The 16,312-nt window shown below is 34.1% G+C and overlaps 1 protein-coding gene and 1 pseudogene across 1 annotated transcript in view; one reads left to right on the forward strand and one right to left on the reverse strand.

Moving 5' to 3' along the window:
• Positions 1 to 16,312, reverse strand: part of IMPG2 (interphotoreceptor matrix proteoglycan 2) — a gene marked incomplete at its 3' end in the record, with an annotated part of 66,455 nt that overhangs the window by 44,674 nt on the left and 5,469 nt on the right. The window contains exon 3 of the mRNA XM_006913059.1: positions 4,920 to 5,086. Coding sequence (XP_006913121.1) covers positions 4,920 to 5,086 — 167 coding nt within the window. The remainder of the gene's footprint in view (positions 1 to 4,919; positions 5,087 to 16,312) is intronic.
• Positions 9,716 to 9,835, forward strand: LOC112480968 (annotated as a pseudogene).

Consider the following 16,312-nt stretch of genomic DNA (forward strand, 5'->3'; position numbering starts at 1 on the left):
CACTCCCTTCCCCTACCTCTTGGTCTAGTTATGATCCTCATCCCCTCGGGCCTGCAGTACTGAAGCAGCATCCAACCTGGTCTCTCTGCTCAAGTCTTGTCCCCTCTAATTCACCTTATGATTTATGGAAATCTAGTGACCTTTTTTTTCCCCCAGCTTTTTGGAAATAAAACAGATAATTAGTTGTTCATATTTACATTGTACAATTCAATATGTTTTTTTTAATTATAGTTGGTACACAATATTAGTTTCTGCTGTACAGCATACAGATTAGATATCAAGTGATCACCACACTAAATCTAGTACTCCTCTTCCCCTTACATATTTATTACAACATTGTTGACTATTTTCCTTATGCTATACCTTATATCTCCATGACTATTTTGTAACTAAACATTTGTATTTCTTAATCCCTTTGCCCTTTTTCACTGTCCTCCACAATCTCCCCCATCAAGTAGCCCTCAAAATATTCTCTGTATCTATGAGTTTGTTTTCATTTTTGTTGTTGTTATTTTGTTCTTTAGATTCCATATGTACGTGAAATCATGTGGTATTTGTCTTTCTCTAACTGACTTCATTCAGCGCAATACCCTCCAGGTCCATCAAGGCAATATCTTTTTCCATCGCTTCCTTTTAGTCTGTGTGTGTCTTTTAAACTGAAGTGAGTCTCTTGTAGGCAGCATACATTCTTATCCATTCAGCCACTCTATCTTTTGGTTAGAGTACTTAATTGTTTTCCATTTGAGGTACTTGTGGATAGGAATGTAGTTATTACCATTTCATTTCATGTTTTTTCTTCTTAAAGAAGTCCCTCCAACAATTCCTGTAATACTGGCTTGATATTAATGAATTTCTTTAGCTTATTTTTATCTGGGGAGCTCTTTACCCATCTTTGACTCTAAATGATAGGTTTGCTGGAAAGAATATTCCTGGTTGTAGATCCTGGGTTTTCATCACTTTGAATATTTTGTGTCAAGTCCTTCTGTCCTGCAAAGTTTCCTTTGAGAAATCAGCAGCCAGTCTCATGGGTGCTCCCTTGTAGGTAACTAACTGCTTTTCTCCTGCTGCTTTTAATATTCTCTTTGTATTTAACCTTTAGCATTTTAATTATGATGTGTCTTGTATGGGCATCTTTGGATTTCCTCTTTCTTGGGACTCTCTGAGCTTCCTGGGTTTTATATCTATTTCCTTCACCAGGTCAGGGAAGTTTTCCATCATTGTTTCTTCAAATAGCTTTCCAACCTCTTGTTCTCCCTCTTCTTTTTCAGGTACCCCTATGACATGGATATTTTTACATTTAATTATGTCCCATAGGCTTTTAAATTATTGTTATAGTCTTGGCTTCCTTTTTCTTGCCATTCTGATTGAGTGTCCTTGGCTTCCTCATCCTCTATATCAGTGGTTTGATCCTCTTCTTCATCCACTCTGTTGATTCCCTCTAATACACTCTTCATCTCAAATAATGTATTCTTCATTTCTGACTGGTTCCCTTTTATAATTTCCATTTCCATTTTTTATGTTTTTATCTCTTCGTTAAAGTTCTCAGTGAGTTCAACTACTCTTCCCTTAATTTCTTTCGGCATCTTTATAAACAGTGTTTTGAACTCTGCATCTGTTAGATCGCTTGACTCCATTATTCTTGGACCTCTATTCTGTTCTCCCACATGGTTTCTGCCTCTTTGTCTTCTCATTTTTGCTGCCTTTCTGTGTCTGCTGCTATGTACTAAGCAAAACTCCTAAGTCTCCCGGTCTTATTAGCATGGTTTTGTGTAGTAGGTGTCCAGTGGCACAGTCCTGAGAGGGGTTCGTTCAGCTGCAGGCCAAGTTTAGCCCAAGCCTGTGCCCCTCTGGGGCCACCTGTTAAGATTCAGCAAGCAATCCACAGATGCTGTGCTTATAGTTGCCTCAAGAAGCCATACCAGAAATCGAGGTTAGCTGCCACCAGGGTGGGTCTTGGAGCTGCTCAGCAAGTTGTACACAACTCACCAAAGACACAACTGAATGTGGCTTGGGTGTGGTCGCAAGTTGGGAGAGGCAGAGTTTCAGGGAATCCCCTGGGCAGAGCGACCTCTGTTATCCAGTTCCATGACATCTCAGTTATGGCATTGTGTCTGCACACTGGGTGGGGGTTGGGCTCAACATAGGAACAACGGATACTCCTGGCACTTCTACCAGGAGAAAGCATCTCCTCTGGCTCTCGCTCCAACAACTCAGCATTCCCCCTTTAAGTCTCTGGTGCCCCCCCACCCCACTCCCACCCCCAAAGCAGCTGGCCTGATGCTAGTGCTCAGAGTGAGCAAGTCCATCACTGTGAAAGTCCAGTTGCAGACATGACCCCTTTAAGAGGTGTCTGCAGCTGCCACAGCCTCTGTCCCATTCAGCCGCTGGGAACTAGGCAGCCTTGAGTCTTCACCCCCTTCTACCTTCCACCACTGCAGCATGATTTCTTATTTTTCTCTCTAGTTGTAGAACTTCTGTTCATCCAGACCCCATGAGACTCTGCTTGCTGTTTGCTCCATCACAACTTTGATTTGGCCACAAGAGCAGATGAACAAAGCCACTATCATCTATGTCGTTCTGCCCAGTCTCGAAACCTAGTGACCTTTTTAAAATGAAAAACTATCAAATTAGCCCCTGTGACTCACCTACCTACAATCTTTCAATGGTTTCCTATTATGTAGAGTTATTAAATACAAACTTGTTAAGTTTTCCACTTTTCCAGTCTGGTATCCTGTCACTGCTGGTATACTGGCCCAAGTCATTCCCTACGAACACTTGGTTTACGTTGTCCCCTCTGCCTAGAATGTCCATTCCAAACTACTCCTCATTTAGCTAATTTGTACTTGTTATTTAAGACCCAATCCAGATAACAAATTACCCCCTTTGTATGCATATTCTACTAAGTATTTATTGAAAGTATATTTCCTATGCCTTTATATCTAAACTTATGAAAATTTCCACTTATGAGACATTTTCCAATGTAACATCACAAGATGCTATTGTTTTGGTAATACTAACTCTACATCTATTAACTAATACTAACTCTAACTCTATTATTTTCGGCTCTATCAGTTGATCCTATGCCATGAACACAACTGATATGGACAACACTGATAAATATAAATGCGTGTATGTGTTTCTTTTTTCATCAAACAGCTATTCCATATTAGCCACTGCAATATGTAAAACTGGTAATGATTGAGAAAAGAGGTCCAATGGTATAGGAAAAAGAACATGGCTTTTGGAATACTGAACTAATTCTGGAGTTAAGCTCCAATCCATCTGTTTTTGTGATCTAGGATAAGAATGTAATAACTCTAATGCTTAATGTACTTACCTATAAAATGGGGACATTACTACCTCCTTGTAGAGTTACTGTTTATTAGATGTGTGTAATGTTTTTAATACATGGCCTGGTATAGGGCCTGAATAAATGGTAGCTATTCTCATAATCATTAATACTGACCAGTTAAAAAAATGTAACAGAAGAAAAATATGTGCAATATCTTTGCTTAAAATGTGAGGTACCATGATCAAAGGTTGAGTTCATTTTAAAACACACAGATACCTGCACACCTTCAAAATGTTTATAACCCTGCAAAAAAAACCACCCATGTTTATCAGATCATCCATCTCTCCCCAGCTTGCCTCCACTTAATGAGATCATCCCCCTGAAGGACCAAATGTTAAAAGAAATTAATAGTATGCCTCTGCTAGATGTAAATAATAATAGTAGAAAAATAAGATAACATTGTATTACTTTAATATGTACTAATTTCATTAGACCCAAACAAAAGTAGCTCAGAGTTATGCCATCAAAAATTCTTTCCTCATTCTAAGGTACATAATACTTAAAACCAGTATTTGAAAATGATATTTGTAAAATTATAAATTGCAGCAAGTAGGAAAAAGACAGTGTAGGTATTGCTTATATTTTTTTATTTCAACAAATATTTATTGCACATTTACTTTATCTTGGGAATGAAAAATGAACAAGTAATTACATAATCCTTGCCCTTTAGGTCATAGTCTACTAGAGAAATTAGTCACATTATCATTATTGTTTTTATTAAATTTATTGGGGTAACACTGGTTAATAATGTTATATGAGTTTCAAGTGTACAATAACACATCATATGCATATCGTATTCTGTGTTCACCTATCACTTATTATTAATAATAATAAAATGTAAGAAGTAAAACCTTAAAGAATGAATAAAGAATTATGGAAGTTCAAAGAATTACGGGAGCTAAATTTGCTACACTGGGGGTTGGTTCCTCACAAAGGAAACTACATCAGAGCTGAAAAGAGATGGACAGGGAGATACAGGGTGCATAATTCATTATGAACAATTTGCCACATATATCTAAACAGTTTTGTCATGAATTCATGAATGTTCCATGAAAAGGAGAAGGTGGGCAGATAATTTCTCTATGTGCATGTTTACTTATTCTTAGCTAAGAATAAACTAATGACTAAAGCAAGGAAAACGAGTAAGCAAATTCATCAATTGAAATCACATTTATAGTTTACTAGACATTTATTCAATGAACTATATCCTCTATCTTAATTAGAGTCATTGATATCCAATCTGAATTGGTAATATGTAAAACTTTAGCAAAAATGTTTGACCCTCACTTATGTTCTTAGCCTAAATCTTTGCTGAGTACTATGTCCAAACATTTACATTTATAAACAAGGCTGAGGCTTTTACTGAATTAACAATGTTTATTATAATGGCCAGATCTAGGGATACAAAGACTAGGCCACCCCCTCTGGCTGCTCACTCAAATAGCCTAATTCAACAAAAAACAGTAATGTGGGGATCTGTCCCTTGTTCTTTTTTCCTTTAGGCTCTAGCTGCATATACACACTCCTACAAAAATCCAGCAATTCCTTCCCTTGTTACTGAACTTACCTTCATAATTAAGCTTCTATGTTCCACAGACTGACTAAAATTTGTGCCCATTTCAAATATAGTTGTGATTCCATCCTCACACAAATTCATCCAGTAACGATACTCCTCACGCCCAGGAAGTCGATCCCAAAAAGTCCTGAAAGCTTCCCAGACAGCTTCTTGACACACTGAAAAACAGAGAGGTACTTTTATGAAAAGTTACACACTTGGGTTCTTGCAATGATCATGGGCCTATTTATTCAGATTCTCGAGACACTCTTGCCCACAGTATCCCTTCTGGAGGAACATGAGAATGATTCTCAGTCAAAGCTCTTCTGTTTCTGTATGACCTGCTTCAACTTTTCAGAACTGTAGAGAATTTTTGCTCCCAATTCCTTGCCCTTGCAAAGGGGATTGATTCAACTCCTAATAGGCAGGAGTTTTTTTCTCATCTCTTAAAATAAAATCCATGTCTATGTTTTACAAAAGTGGAGCTGATGTTGAGCATATTCTAGCTGGTAAATGGATAAACAAACTGTGAAACACATCCATATCATGACATATTTTTCAGCAATGAAAAGAAATGATCTTCCAAGCCATGAAAAGACATGGAGAAGACTTAAATGCATATTGCTAATTGAAAGGAGACAATCTGAAAAAGCTACATACTGTATGATTCCAACTATATGACATCTGGTAAAGGCAGAACTATGAAAATCATAAAAAGATCACTGGTTGGCAGGGGATCGGGATAGGGAGAAATGAAGAGATGGAGCACAGTAGATTTTTAGGGCAGTAAAATTACTCTGTATAATAGTGTAATAGTGAATACATATCATTATATCTTTATCAAAATCCACAGAATGTAAAACACAAAGAGTGAACCCTAATGCAAATTATGAACTTTAGGTAAGAATAATGTGTCACTACTGACTAATTGATTGTAACAAATATGATACACTAATGCAGGATGTTAATACTATTGGGGGAAGGTGGAAGTATAGGGAACTCTCTGGACCTTCTGCTCAATGTTTCTGTAAACCTAAAACTTCCCTAAAAAGAAAATCAATTTTAAAAAATTGAGAATTAAAAAGAACAGAAAATGACATTGAGGAGAAATATATTACTGTATTAAAATGAAAACTAATTCATTCTATCTGCTAAGTTATTCCATAGCATCAAATCTGAAAGGATGCTAAACAGGCTACCTGCACATTTTGTATAGCACTGTGTCTTGCTATACTGTAACCATTTCACCAGCCAGGAGCAGGACACTGTGGATGATAGATTAGAATGGGACAGAAGAGGAGAGGGGTAAGGGAGAAAGAAGGATATAAACAGAGATCAAGGAAATTATTTTTCATCTCAAGAAGATTGACAGAGTCAGAAGATCTAAACTCTAGCCTTAGATTAGATCAGAGGGCAGAGCCCTCAGGAATGGGATTAGTGGTTTTATAAAAGAGAGCTCCTTTGCTTCTTTCACCATGTGAGGACACAGTGAGAAGGTGCATTTTAGGAAGTTGGGCTCTCACCAAACTCTTGATCATGTTGGCACTTTGATATTAGTCTTTCCAGGCTCCAGAACTGTGAGAAATAAATTTGTTATTTATAAGCTAAAAAAATAAACTCTAGCCTTAGCTTCACCATGTACTAGCTCTATAACTGTGGGTAACTTATATAGCCATTCAGCACTTCCATGTATTCATCTTTCTTTTTTAATGGTATGAGTAATTATTACCTTACTTTATTTGTGAAAGTAATTTATAAACTGCATAGTGCTACATGAATATCAGGTGTTATTATCATATTGGATTTTGGTCGTCTGACAGTGTTTGATGGAAGAAGACAGTGTAAGCCAAATATCAACTTAAGCTTTAACAGAGAGTGAAATATGTGAATTTCAAAGGTTTCTCTACCAACTGATTTTTCAGGGTTTAACTGAACCTCGGTTTGCAAACTTAGTTTCTCTTTCTGTGAACTAACTGCCTCTTTATTACTGCTCTTTAAAACTTCTGATCTTACAACATACAAGACAGTCCACCCCAGACTAATTGAGGCAAATTCACAGTTCTTCTTTCCTTTTTAAAACTTCTAAACAAAAGTTTAGTAAATACCAGAAAACAATACAAAAGTGAAAGTCAGGATTGCTAAACAAAAGCAAAAAGTGAATGGCTATAAGTTCTAGTTATAAAATGAGGTGATTCAGAGAAAATATAAAAAAATATCGCAAGACCAAGAACTATATATCTATAAAGAAAAAATAAATCTTAATAACTTATTTACAATATACACAAAAATAATTTAAAATGTGAAATCTAATACTATGAAGGCCCTAAAAGAAAACACAGAAGAATATCTACATGATTTGAGGATAGGCAAAGATTTCATAGACAAGACACACACAAAAAAAGACAGGACACATTTTTTAAGAGAAAAAAATGAAATTAGAATTCATCGAAACTAAAAACTTCAGCTCATCAAAGATACTATAAATAAAAATGAGAAAGCAAGCCATATGTCTGACAGAAAATATTCAAAATACATATATCTGACACAGAACTGATTTTTAGGATATTCATAAAATTCCTACAACTCACTAATAAAAAAATAATCCAATTTTAAAAACAGGTAAAAGACTGGAACAGATATTTCACAAAAGAATAGATGCAAATAGCCAATGAGTATGTGAAAAAGTGCTCACTATCATTTATCCTCAGAGAAATATAAATTAAAGCATCTACACATGAACCAGAATGTATAAAATTTTTCACACGGACAACACCAAAGTTTGGCAAGGACATGAAGCAAACAGAACCTTCATTTTTGATGAGAATGTAAAATAGTGTAACTGCGCTGGGAAAAAAAGTATATATATTGGTAATTTCTTTTATAAGTAAATATATCCAAAACTATGACCCCTAAAATTCCCCTCCTAGGCATTCCTTCAAGACAGAAGTAAGCATGTATCCACAGAAAGATTATATTGAATGCCAGAGCAACTAGAGTAATAATAACTTTAAAATGGAAACAATCTAGGTATTCATCAACAGGAAAGTAAAGAAATGGTCACACGATAGAATCAAAAGGAACCAATTACTAATTAATGCAACAACATGGGTAAATCTCCAAAGTCGAGTGAAAGAAGCCTTACACAAAAGAGTGTATGCTATTCCATTTATATAATGTCCTAGAGAAGTGAAATTAAGCTATGGTTTAAAAAAATTAGAAGAGTGGTTACCTGGTGGATAGGGATGGGGAGATTGTCTGAAAAGGGGATTAAGGAAGCTTTCTGGAGTGAAACTGTCTCAAAATTTAAAAGAGGTTTCCATTGTATCAGTGTCTGTATTAGTCGAAACTCATCAAATGTTACACTTGAGATTTGTGCATTTCACTCTATGTAAATTTCACCTTTAAAAAGGTAAACAAATATTAAGCTCTAGTTAATGATGTGCATGCTGAAGTGTCTAGAGGGAAATGTATTGATATCTTTAACTTATAAAATATGTTTAAGAAATAAGATGACTGGATAGATAGATATGTCATTAAGCAAATACAATAAAATGTTAACTATAGTGGTAGGTGGTGAGAATATGGTGTTCAATATAACATTCTTTCAATTTTTCTGTATGTTTAAAATTTTTTATAAAATCTTAGAAAAACATTATTGTATGCTGAGTAAATGTAGTTGGAGCATCTAGAAGTGACAGAACTCTTACTGGGTTTCATAGCAGGTTTTTTCTTGGTCTCTTTCATTGATTCACAGAAGAATAGCATAAGTTGTCTCCCACAAATTATGCTTTGGGGAATATCCTCCACTTCTTACAAGCCTCAGCAGTTCAATGCTTGGTCTAAAATATCTCCATCAGAAGTTGATTCTTTTAAGTCTAGCATAACCATTTTACATCTAGTCTTTTAAAATGCAATTCCCAGAGTTCTATTTCCAACATGAGAGAGTGAGGAGCTACGTGGTCCCACTTCCAGCAAAACTAGTGAAAATTATTTTAAAAACCAACCACTTAAAGTCTGTAGAAATGGTCCTAAGGGCATATAACAAATGAATAAACATTTATTCAGGAAAATCTACTAAACTTCTGTAAGAAAAGTAAGAATCAGTGGTTTGAGCGAGGGCAATTAGGCAAGAAAAAGGCCTCAAAATTGGAAAGGAAGAAGTAAAACTATCTCTATTTGCAGATGACATGAGCTTAAATATAGGAAATCCTAAGAAATCCACTTAAAAACTATTAGAATAAACAAGTTCAGCAAGGTTTCAGGATACAAGATCAATACACAAAAATCAGTTGTGTGTCTATATACTAGCAGCAAACAAACCAAAAATGAACGTAAGGAAACAATTCAACTTACAAAAGAATCAAAAAGATAAAATACTTAGGAATAATTTTAACAAATGAAGTATAAAACTTATACTATAAAAAACAAAAACATTGCTGTATATCTAAAATAAGTGGGGAAAAAAATAAAATAAAATAAATGGAAAAACTTCTGATTTTCACTAATTGGAAAGCTAACATTAAGATGGCAATACCTCCAAACTGACCTACAGGTTCAGTGCATTCCTATCAGGACCTTGGCTGACTTCTTTATAGAAATTGGAATTGCAGAGAACTCAGAATAGCCAATAAAGAAATTGGGTTTCATCAAAATCAGAAAACTTTTGTTCATGAAAGACATATTCACCATCAAGAAAGTGAAAAAATCTACAGAATCAGAAAATACTTTCAAATCATTTATCTGTTAAGGATCTTATATCCAGAATACATAAAGAACTCTTAGAACTCAATAATAAAAAAACGTGCATAGTCTATGGCCATGCAACCCTGAACAAACCCAATCCCGTCTGATCTTGGAAACTATGCAGGGTCCGGGTCTGTTTACTACCTGGATGGGAGATCACCTAGGAAGACCAGGTGCTGTAGGCATCAAAATAAAAAAAGACGTGCATAACCCAATTTAAAAATGGACAAAGGATCTGAAGACATTCTTCAAAAGAAGATAATCAACTGATCAAAGAGCATATAAAAAAGATTCTCAACATTACTAGTCATTAGAGAAATGCAAATCAAAACCAAGAGATACTACTTCATACCCACTAGGAAGGAGATGATAGATGATAGATAGATAGATAGATAGATAGATAGATAGATAGATAGATAGATAGATAGATAAAAAGATAGATAGATACTTTTTTTAAAAAGGAAAATCATAGATCTGGCAAATATGTGGAGAAATCAGAACCCTCAGCACTGCTGGTAGGAATGTAAAATGGTGCCCCTACTTTGGAAAATAATCTGGCAGTTCCTCATATGACCCAGACATTCTACTCCTAAATATATACTCAAGAGAAATGAAAACAAATGTCCATCAAATAACAAATGGATAAACTAAATGTGGTGTATCGATACAAGAGAATATTGTCATTTGGCCCTAAGAAAGAATAAATTACCAATACATGCTACAACATGGATAAACCTTGAAAACATTATGCTAAGTGAAAGAAGCCTGTCACAAAAGAGTACATATTGTATTATATCATTTACATGACATATCCAGAATAAGCAATTCTATAGCAATAGAAAGTAGATTAGTAGGTGGGGAGAGAGGTAAGGAAGACAAAGGGATAAGGGAGTGATAGCTAAAGGATATGAGATTTCTTTCAGGGATGATGAGATGTTCTTAAACTGAGTGTGGTGATGGTTGCACATTTCTGTGACTATATTAGAATACCACTGAATTCTATACTTTAAATGGGTGAATTTTATATTATGTAAATTTATCTCAACAAACCCGTAAAAAAATGTGATCCCCTCCAGAGAGCTAATACATTCTTAATTTATCCAATAGCTTTTCAATTGGGAGCTATCAGACAAGGCAGTCTAATTAACTAACTTGGAATAATAGAATTCAGAACACCTCCATTCTGATAAGAGTTAGAGAACTGGGGGGGACGGGTGAGGGGGAGGGAAGTCTGGAGTATTCATACATCTCAGAGTGAAGAAACCTAGATAGAACACTGTAGGCAGCAGAGAGAAGAACAAAATCAGCACAATTCTAGGGATAGAGGTGCTAAGGAAGGCAAAACTCCATCAGAGAAAAATGCCACATACTTCACTACCTGGCCCCAAAGTGGACCTGTTCAGAAGTCCCACCTTTGTCAAACAATTTTCATGTAGCCTTTAGTTACTGCTGAAGATAACTTTCTATTTTTGAGAAAATAACTACTCGACAAATGTCTCTCCTCTAGCAGAGAAAACCTGTCCTGGAAACTGGCAGAAGAAGGGAAAAGTGATGACAATATTCTGAAGAAGGAAATGCCAGCGTTAGTAATCTGTCTTTTATCCTGTTACTAGGGCTCAGGTTGCACGTCTTATCCAGTACATAGAAATCTAGTATGGAGCAAAGTCTTTTTATAAAGTAATATATTTTCCTTTCAGAATAGTGGAGCCCAAAACATGTAGAACAATCAATCAATTTGGTGCAGTAAGGCAAGAAAAAGAAATATAAGGCAATAAAAACTGGAAAATAAGAAGTAAGACTATCTTATTTACAGATGAAAGAATCATCTATGTAGAAAACCCTAAGAAATATACAAAAAAGCTACTAGAACTGATGAATGGACTTAACAAAGTTGCAGGATAAAAGGTCAACATATAAAAATCAGTTATATGTCTATATGTTAGCAAGGAACAATCAGAAATTATCTTTTTTAAAATACCATTAACAATAGTGTGAAAAAAAGTGAAATAGATAAATCTGATTTTTTTAATAAAAGGTGTGCAAGACCTATACACTGAAATTATAAAACACTGCTGAGAAAAATTGAAGATCTAAATAAATGGAGGGATACATCGTGTTCATAGATAAGAAGACTCAGTATTGCTAAAATGATAATTCTTCCCAAATTAATTGATAGACTCAACTCAATCTCAATTACAATCCCAGCAGCCTTTTTTTGTCAAAATTGGCAAGGGGATTCTAATATTTACATGGAAGACAAAGGACCTTGCATAATCAAACAAATTTGAAAAAGAACAAAGTTGAAGAACTTACACTATGTGATTCAAAGACTTATCATAAAGCTTATAGAAATCAAAACAATAGGGTACTGGCATAAAAACAGGCACATAGATCGGTGGAAGAAAATGAAGAGTGAAGAAATAGACCCACCATATACAGAAGTCAGATTTCAACAAAAATACAAAGGCAAGAGAGGACAATCTTTTTAATAAATGCTGCTGGAATAATTGGTTATGCATATGCAAAAAAATTAACTTTGATGCATATATACCATATACAAAAATGAACTCAAAGTAGGTCATAGACCTAGATGTAATACCTAAAAACTATAAAACTTCTACAAGGAAAAGACAAGAGAATATATTTTGGACTTTGGGTTAGGCAAACTTAGATCCAATCCAAAAGCATGATCAAAAAATGATAAATTGGACTTTATCAAAATTTAAAACCTCTGTTCCTCAAAAGATATCATTAAGAAAATAAAAAGAGAAAAAACACATGGAAGAAAATGTATACAAAACATATCTAAGAACTCGTATCTAGAATACATTAAGAACACTTACAACTCAAGACAAACAACCCAATTGTTTCTTAAATGGGAAAAATATTTGCATAGACTCTTCACCAAAAAATATACATATATATGTACAAATGGCAAATGAGCATGCTCAACATCATTAATTATTAAGAAAATGCAAATTAAAACAACAAAACTCTATAGCTACTAGAATTGTTCCAGTTTAATAAGACTGACTTACTATACCAAATGTTGCAAGGATGTGGAGAAACTGGAATCCTAATACACTGCTAGTAATACAAATATACTGGAAAACACTATGGCAATTTCTTAAAAAGTTAAACATACACCTATCATGTGGCCCAGCCATTCCACTCCTATTACCCAGTAGAAATTAAAGCATATTTTCGCACAAAAACTTGTACAAAGATGTTCATGACAGTTTTCTTCATAATCACCAATAACTTTAGTTACCAACAATTAAAAACAACCCAAATGTCCCAAGATGTAGGTATATCCATAAAATAGAATACTACCCAACAATAGAAGGTAACAAACTATGGATACACAAAAACAATTACACTGAGTAAAAGAAGCCAGACCAAAAATAAAGAGTACATAGTATGATTACATTTACATATAAAAGTGTAGAAAATGCAAATTAATACACAGTGATAGAAAGCAAATTAGTTTGAAAGGAATGGATTTAAGTAAAGCAGTAATACCAATAAATTGAAAGTTATAAAAAATTATTTAAAGATGATATCATACAACAGGAAAAATCAGTATTTGCATTTTGAGGAAGCAAATAAAGAATAAAATATCTGAAGGATGTATAGGAGATTACCAGGTATAAAATTAGGAAAAGAGTACTAGGTGAACAAGAGAAAAGTTGTTTAACGTAATACTCACAACATCTGTATTTAACACTTCTAGGTCAGAGATATGCCAAGGGAAATTTCTTATAACTGTGTAGCTCTAATGTAATAATAAAATCATAAACCATTTATATCAACTATGAGATAAATATTTTTGACTATCCACTATATATTACAGGGGATTTAGCTGAGAAAATTACAAAGTAAGCATAGGAGTAAGATATTATGAATGCTTCAGGGATCTTGTAATTTAGTTATGGAGGTAAAACCACCATGGAAACCTATAGTCAGGATTCTGAGAATATATAAGATATTAAACTGATAACTTCTCTTAGTTTCTTTTAGTCTGTGAACATCAATAGCATCTCTAATTAGAATATGAGTTTCGATATGTATATGCAACTCTATGTAGAGAAGTGTGGGTGTGCATTTCAGATGGGGTGATGAATCACAATGCAATATACAGATGATGTATTATAGAATTGTGACTTGAAACCTATATAATCTTATTAACAAACGTCACCCTAATAAATTTAATTTTTTTGAAAAAAAGAAAGAAACTAAGATAGGCTGTCTTTGTCTGAAGCGAGTTCAAGTAGTAAATGGGATCTGAACTAGAAGTTAGACCTATCAAAAGCTTTGGAAACAAATAGAGAGAAGAAAAATATAAGGAATAAAATAGTAAAAATTATCCCAGAGATGAATGGCATAAGAATTAAACTAGAAAGGATTATAATGTCCAATAAATCAATGAAAAAAGATTCACTTTTAGAGAAATCTTTTAGATATACCAAAAAATATACTGATACACCAAGTAAAAAGATGTAAATCTAAATATTCTAGGAAGTTGGAAAAGAATACAAATAAAAAGATATAATAAGTCTAATGGAATAAGAATTAGATTGCTAAGTTATAAAACAGTTATGGGGATGTAAACCACATCATAGAGAATATAGTCAATAATATTGTAATAACGACGTATGACGTCAGATGGGTACTAGATTAATTGGGGTGATCATGTCATAAGTTACATAAATGTCTAATTACTATGTTGTACACTTGAAACTAATATAACATTGTATGTCAGCTGTAATTAAAACAAATTTTTAAAGAAGAAGAAGACAGACTGCTAAGGAATACTTTCAACTAGCTATTAAAAGATCAGGGAGACCTCTTCAAACTTTAACGGGAAATAATTTTAGAACTGATAATTCTATTCCCACTTATCTTTTTTAGATTAAATTTTAGAATTTTTTCCCCCAGTGGAACTAAGGAATAAAACAAGAACAAAGACTGAAGGAAAAAGTGGGTCCACCTCAAATCATTATTAAAAGGGAGTCCCATGAAATCTAGTGCTCCAAACAGCTTGAAATTTTTTTTTTTTTCAGTAAATTCGGACTTTTTGTAGTCTGTAGTCAAGAAGGACAAAAGAAATATATAGTTGGTTCTAGTCAAAAAATCTTAAATAACATATTCTTAGCCATATCATCAATCCTTGCCTGTCAGAGTGAAACAATGTCATTATATTTTATGTTTTATTATATCATAATTTTTTATGATCTTGTGTATCTACTTAAATAAAATGCCTTAAAATAAGAAAAGTCAGTTTCTGCATTAATTAGAATATAGGTTAATTTGTTATAATAATAAAACCTCAAAATTCAGACACGTAAACATATTTAAGAAGCTGTCTCCCAGGATAGTCTACTGTAGATGGACAGTTAGGTCACATAAGGGTTACATTCCATGAGGATCTCTGGGCACCCAGGTTTCTTTATTCTTACTGCTCTGCTTCCCTCCTAGGTATCTTCCTCACCTCCTTAACAGAAGCTAGCTTACTAGTACCACATTTGTTTTCTTTGGGAATGAAGAAAGAAGGGAAATAGGGGATCATCATTTTTATTTTTAAAATGTGTGACCCTAAGCTGCTTGGATACCACTGGCTTGAATTTAGCCACATGGCCACATCTAGCAGTAAGACAGGCTGGGGAGGGAAGTTTTTAGCTTTGCATAGAGTACTATGGCTACACATAGTAAGGGAAGACTAGGTAATGGGGGAAATTAGAAATCTGTCATAGGAGAACACCAGCAAATACTTAAAAACAGAAAAAAGTAAAGTGGTTTCTGGAGGAATAGGGGGTTAGGGAGAGAATGAATGGAGGAGGAAACTCTTGATTTTCATAATTAAATTTTCTGTAGTATTTTATGTTTAAAAATCATGTTGCATGTAGTATTTTCATTATGTTTTAAAAATTAATATTCAAAATATATAAAGAACTCATATAACTCAACAACAACAACAAAACAATCAACATAAAAAATGAGCAGAGGACCTGAACAGACACTTCTCCCAAGAAGACATACAAATGCCAACAGACATACGAAAAGATGCTCAACCTCACTAGCTATTAGGGAAATGCAAATCAAAACCACAATGAGATACCATCTCACACCTGTTAGACTGGCTATCATCAATAGGACAAGTAATAAAAAGTGTTGTAGAGGTTGTGGGGGAAAAGGAACCCTCACCGTCGTGGGAATGCAAATTGGTACAGCCACCATGAAAAACAGTAAGAAGCTTCCTCAAAAAATTAAGAATGGAATTATCATATGACCCAGCAATCCTTCCTCTGGGGTATCTACTCCAAAAGTTTGAAAACACTTATCTGTAAAGATATATGCACCCCTATGTTTACTACATAGGTACAAAATAGTCATGGAGATATAAAATGTAGCATAAGGAAAATAATCAACAATGTAAAAAATATGTAAGGGGGAAGAGGGATAGCTGTATTAGTGAGGTGACCACTTTGTGAGTTATATACATCTCTAATCACTATGTGGTACAACTGAAATGAATATATTATTATATGCCAACTATAATAAAAAAAAACTCATTGAATTATACAATGTAAATACAAGCAACTAATTGTCTATTATACTTCAATATAAAGCTGTGGGGGGAAGAAAAGAAAATACACTTTACC

The sequence above is a fragment of the Pteropus alecto genome, unplaced genomic scaffold, assembly GCF_000325575.1.
Source record: "Pteropus alecto unplaced genomic scaffold, ASM32557v1 scaffold20, whole genome shotgun sequence".
NCBI classification, from domain to species: Eukaryota; Metazoa; Chordata; class Mammalia; order Chiroptera; family Pteropodidae; genus Pteropus; species Pteropus alecto.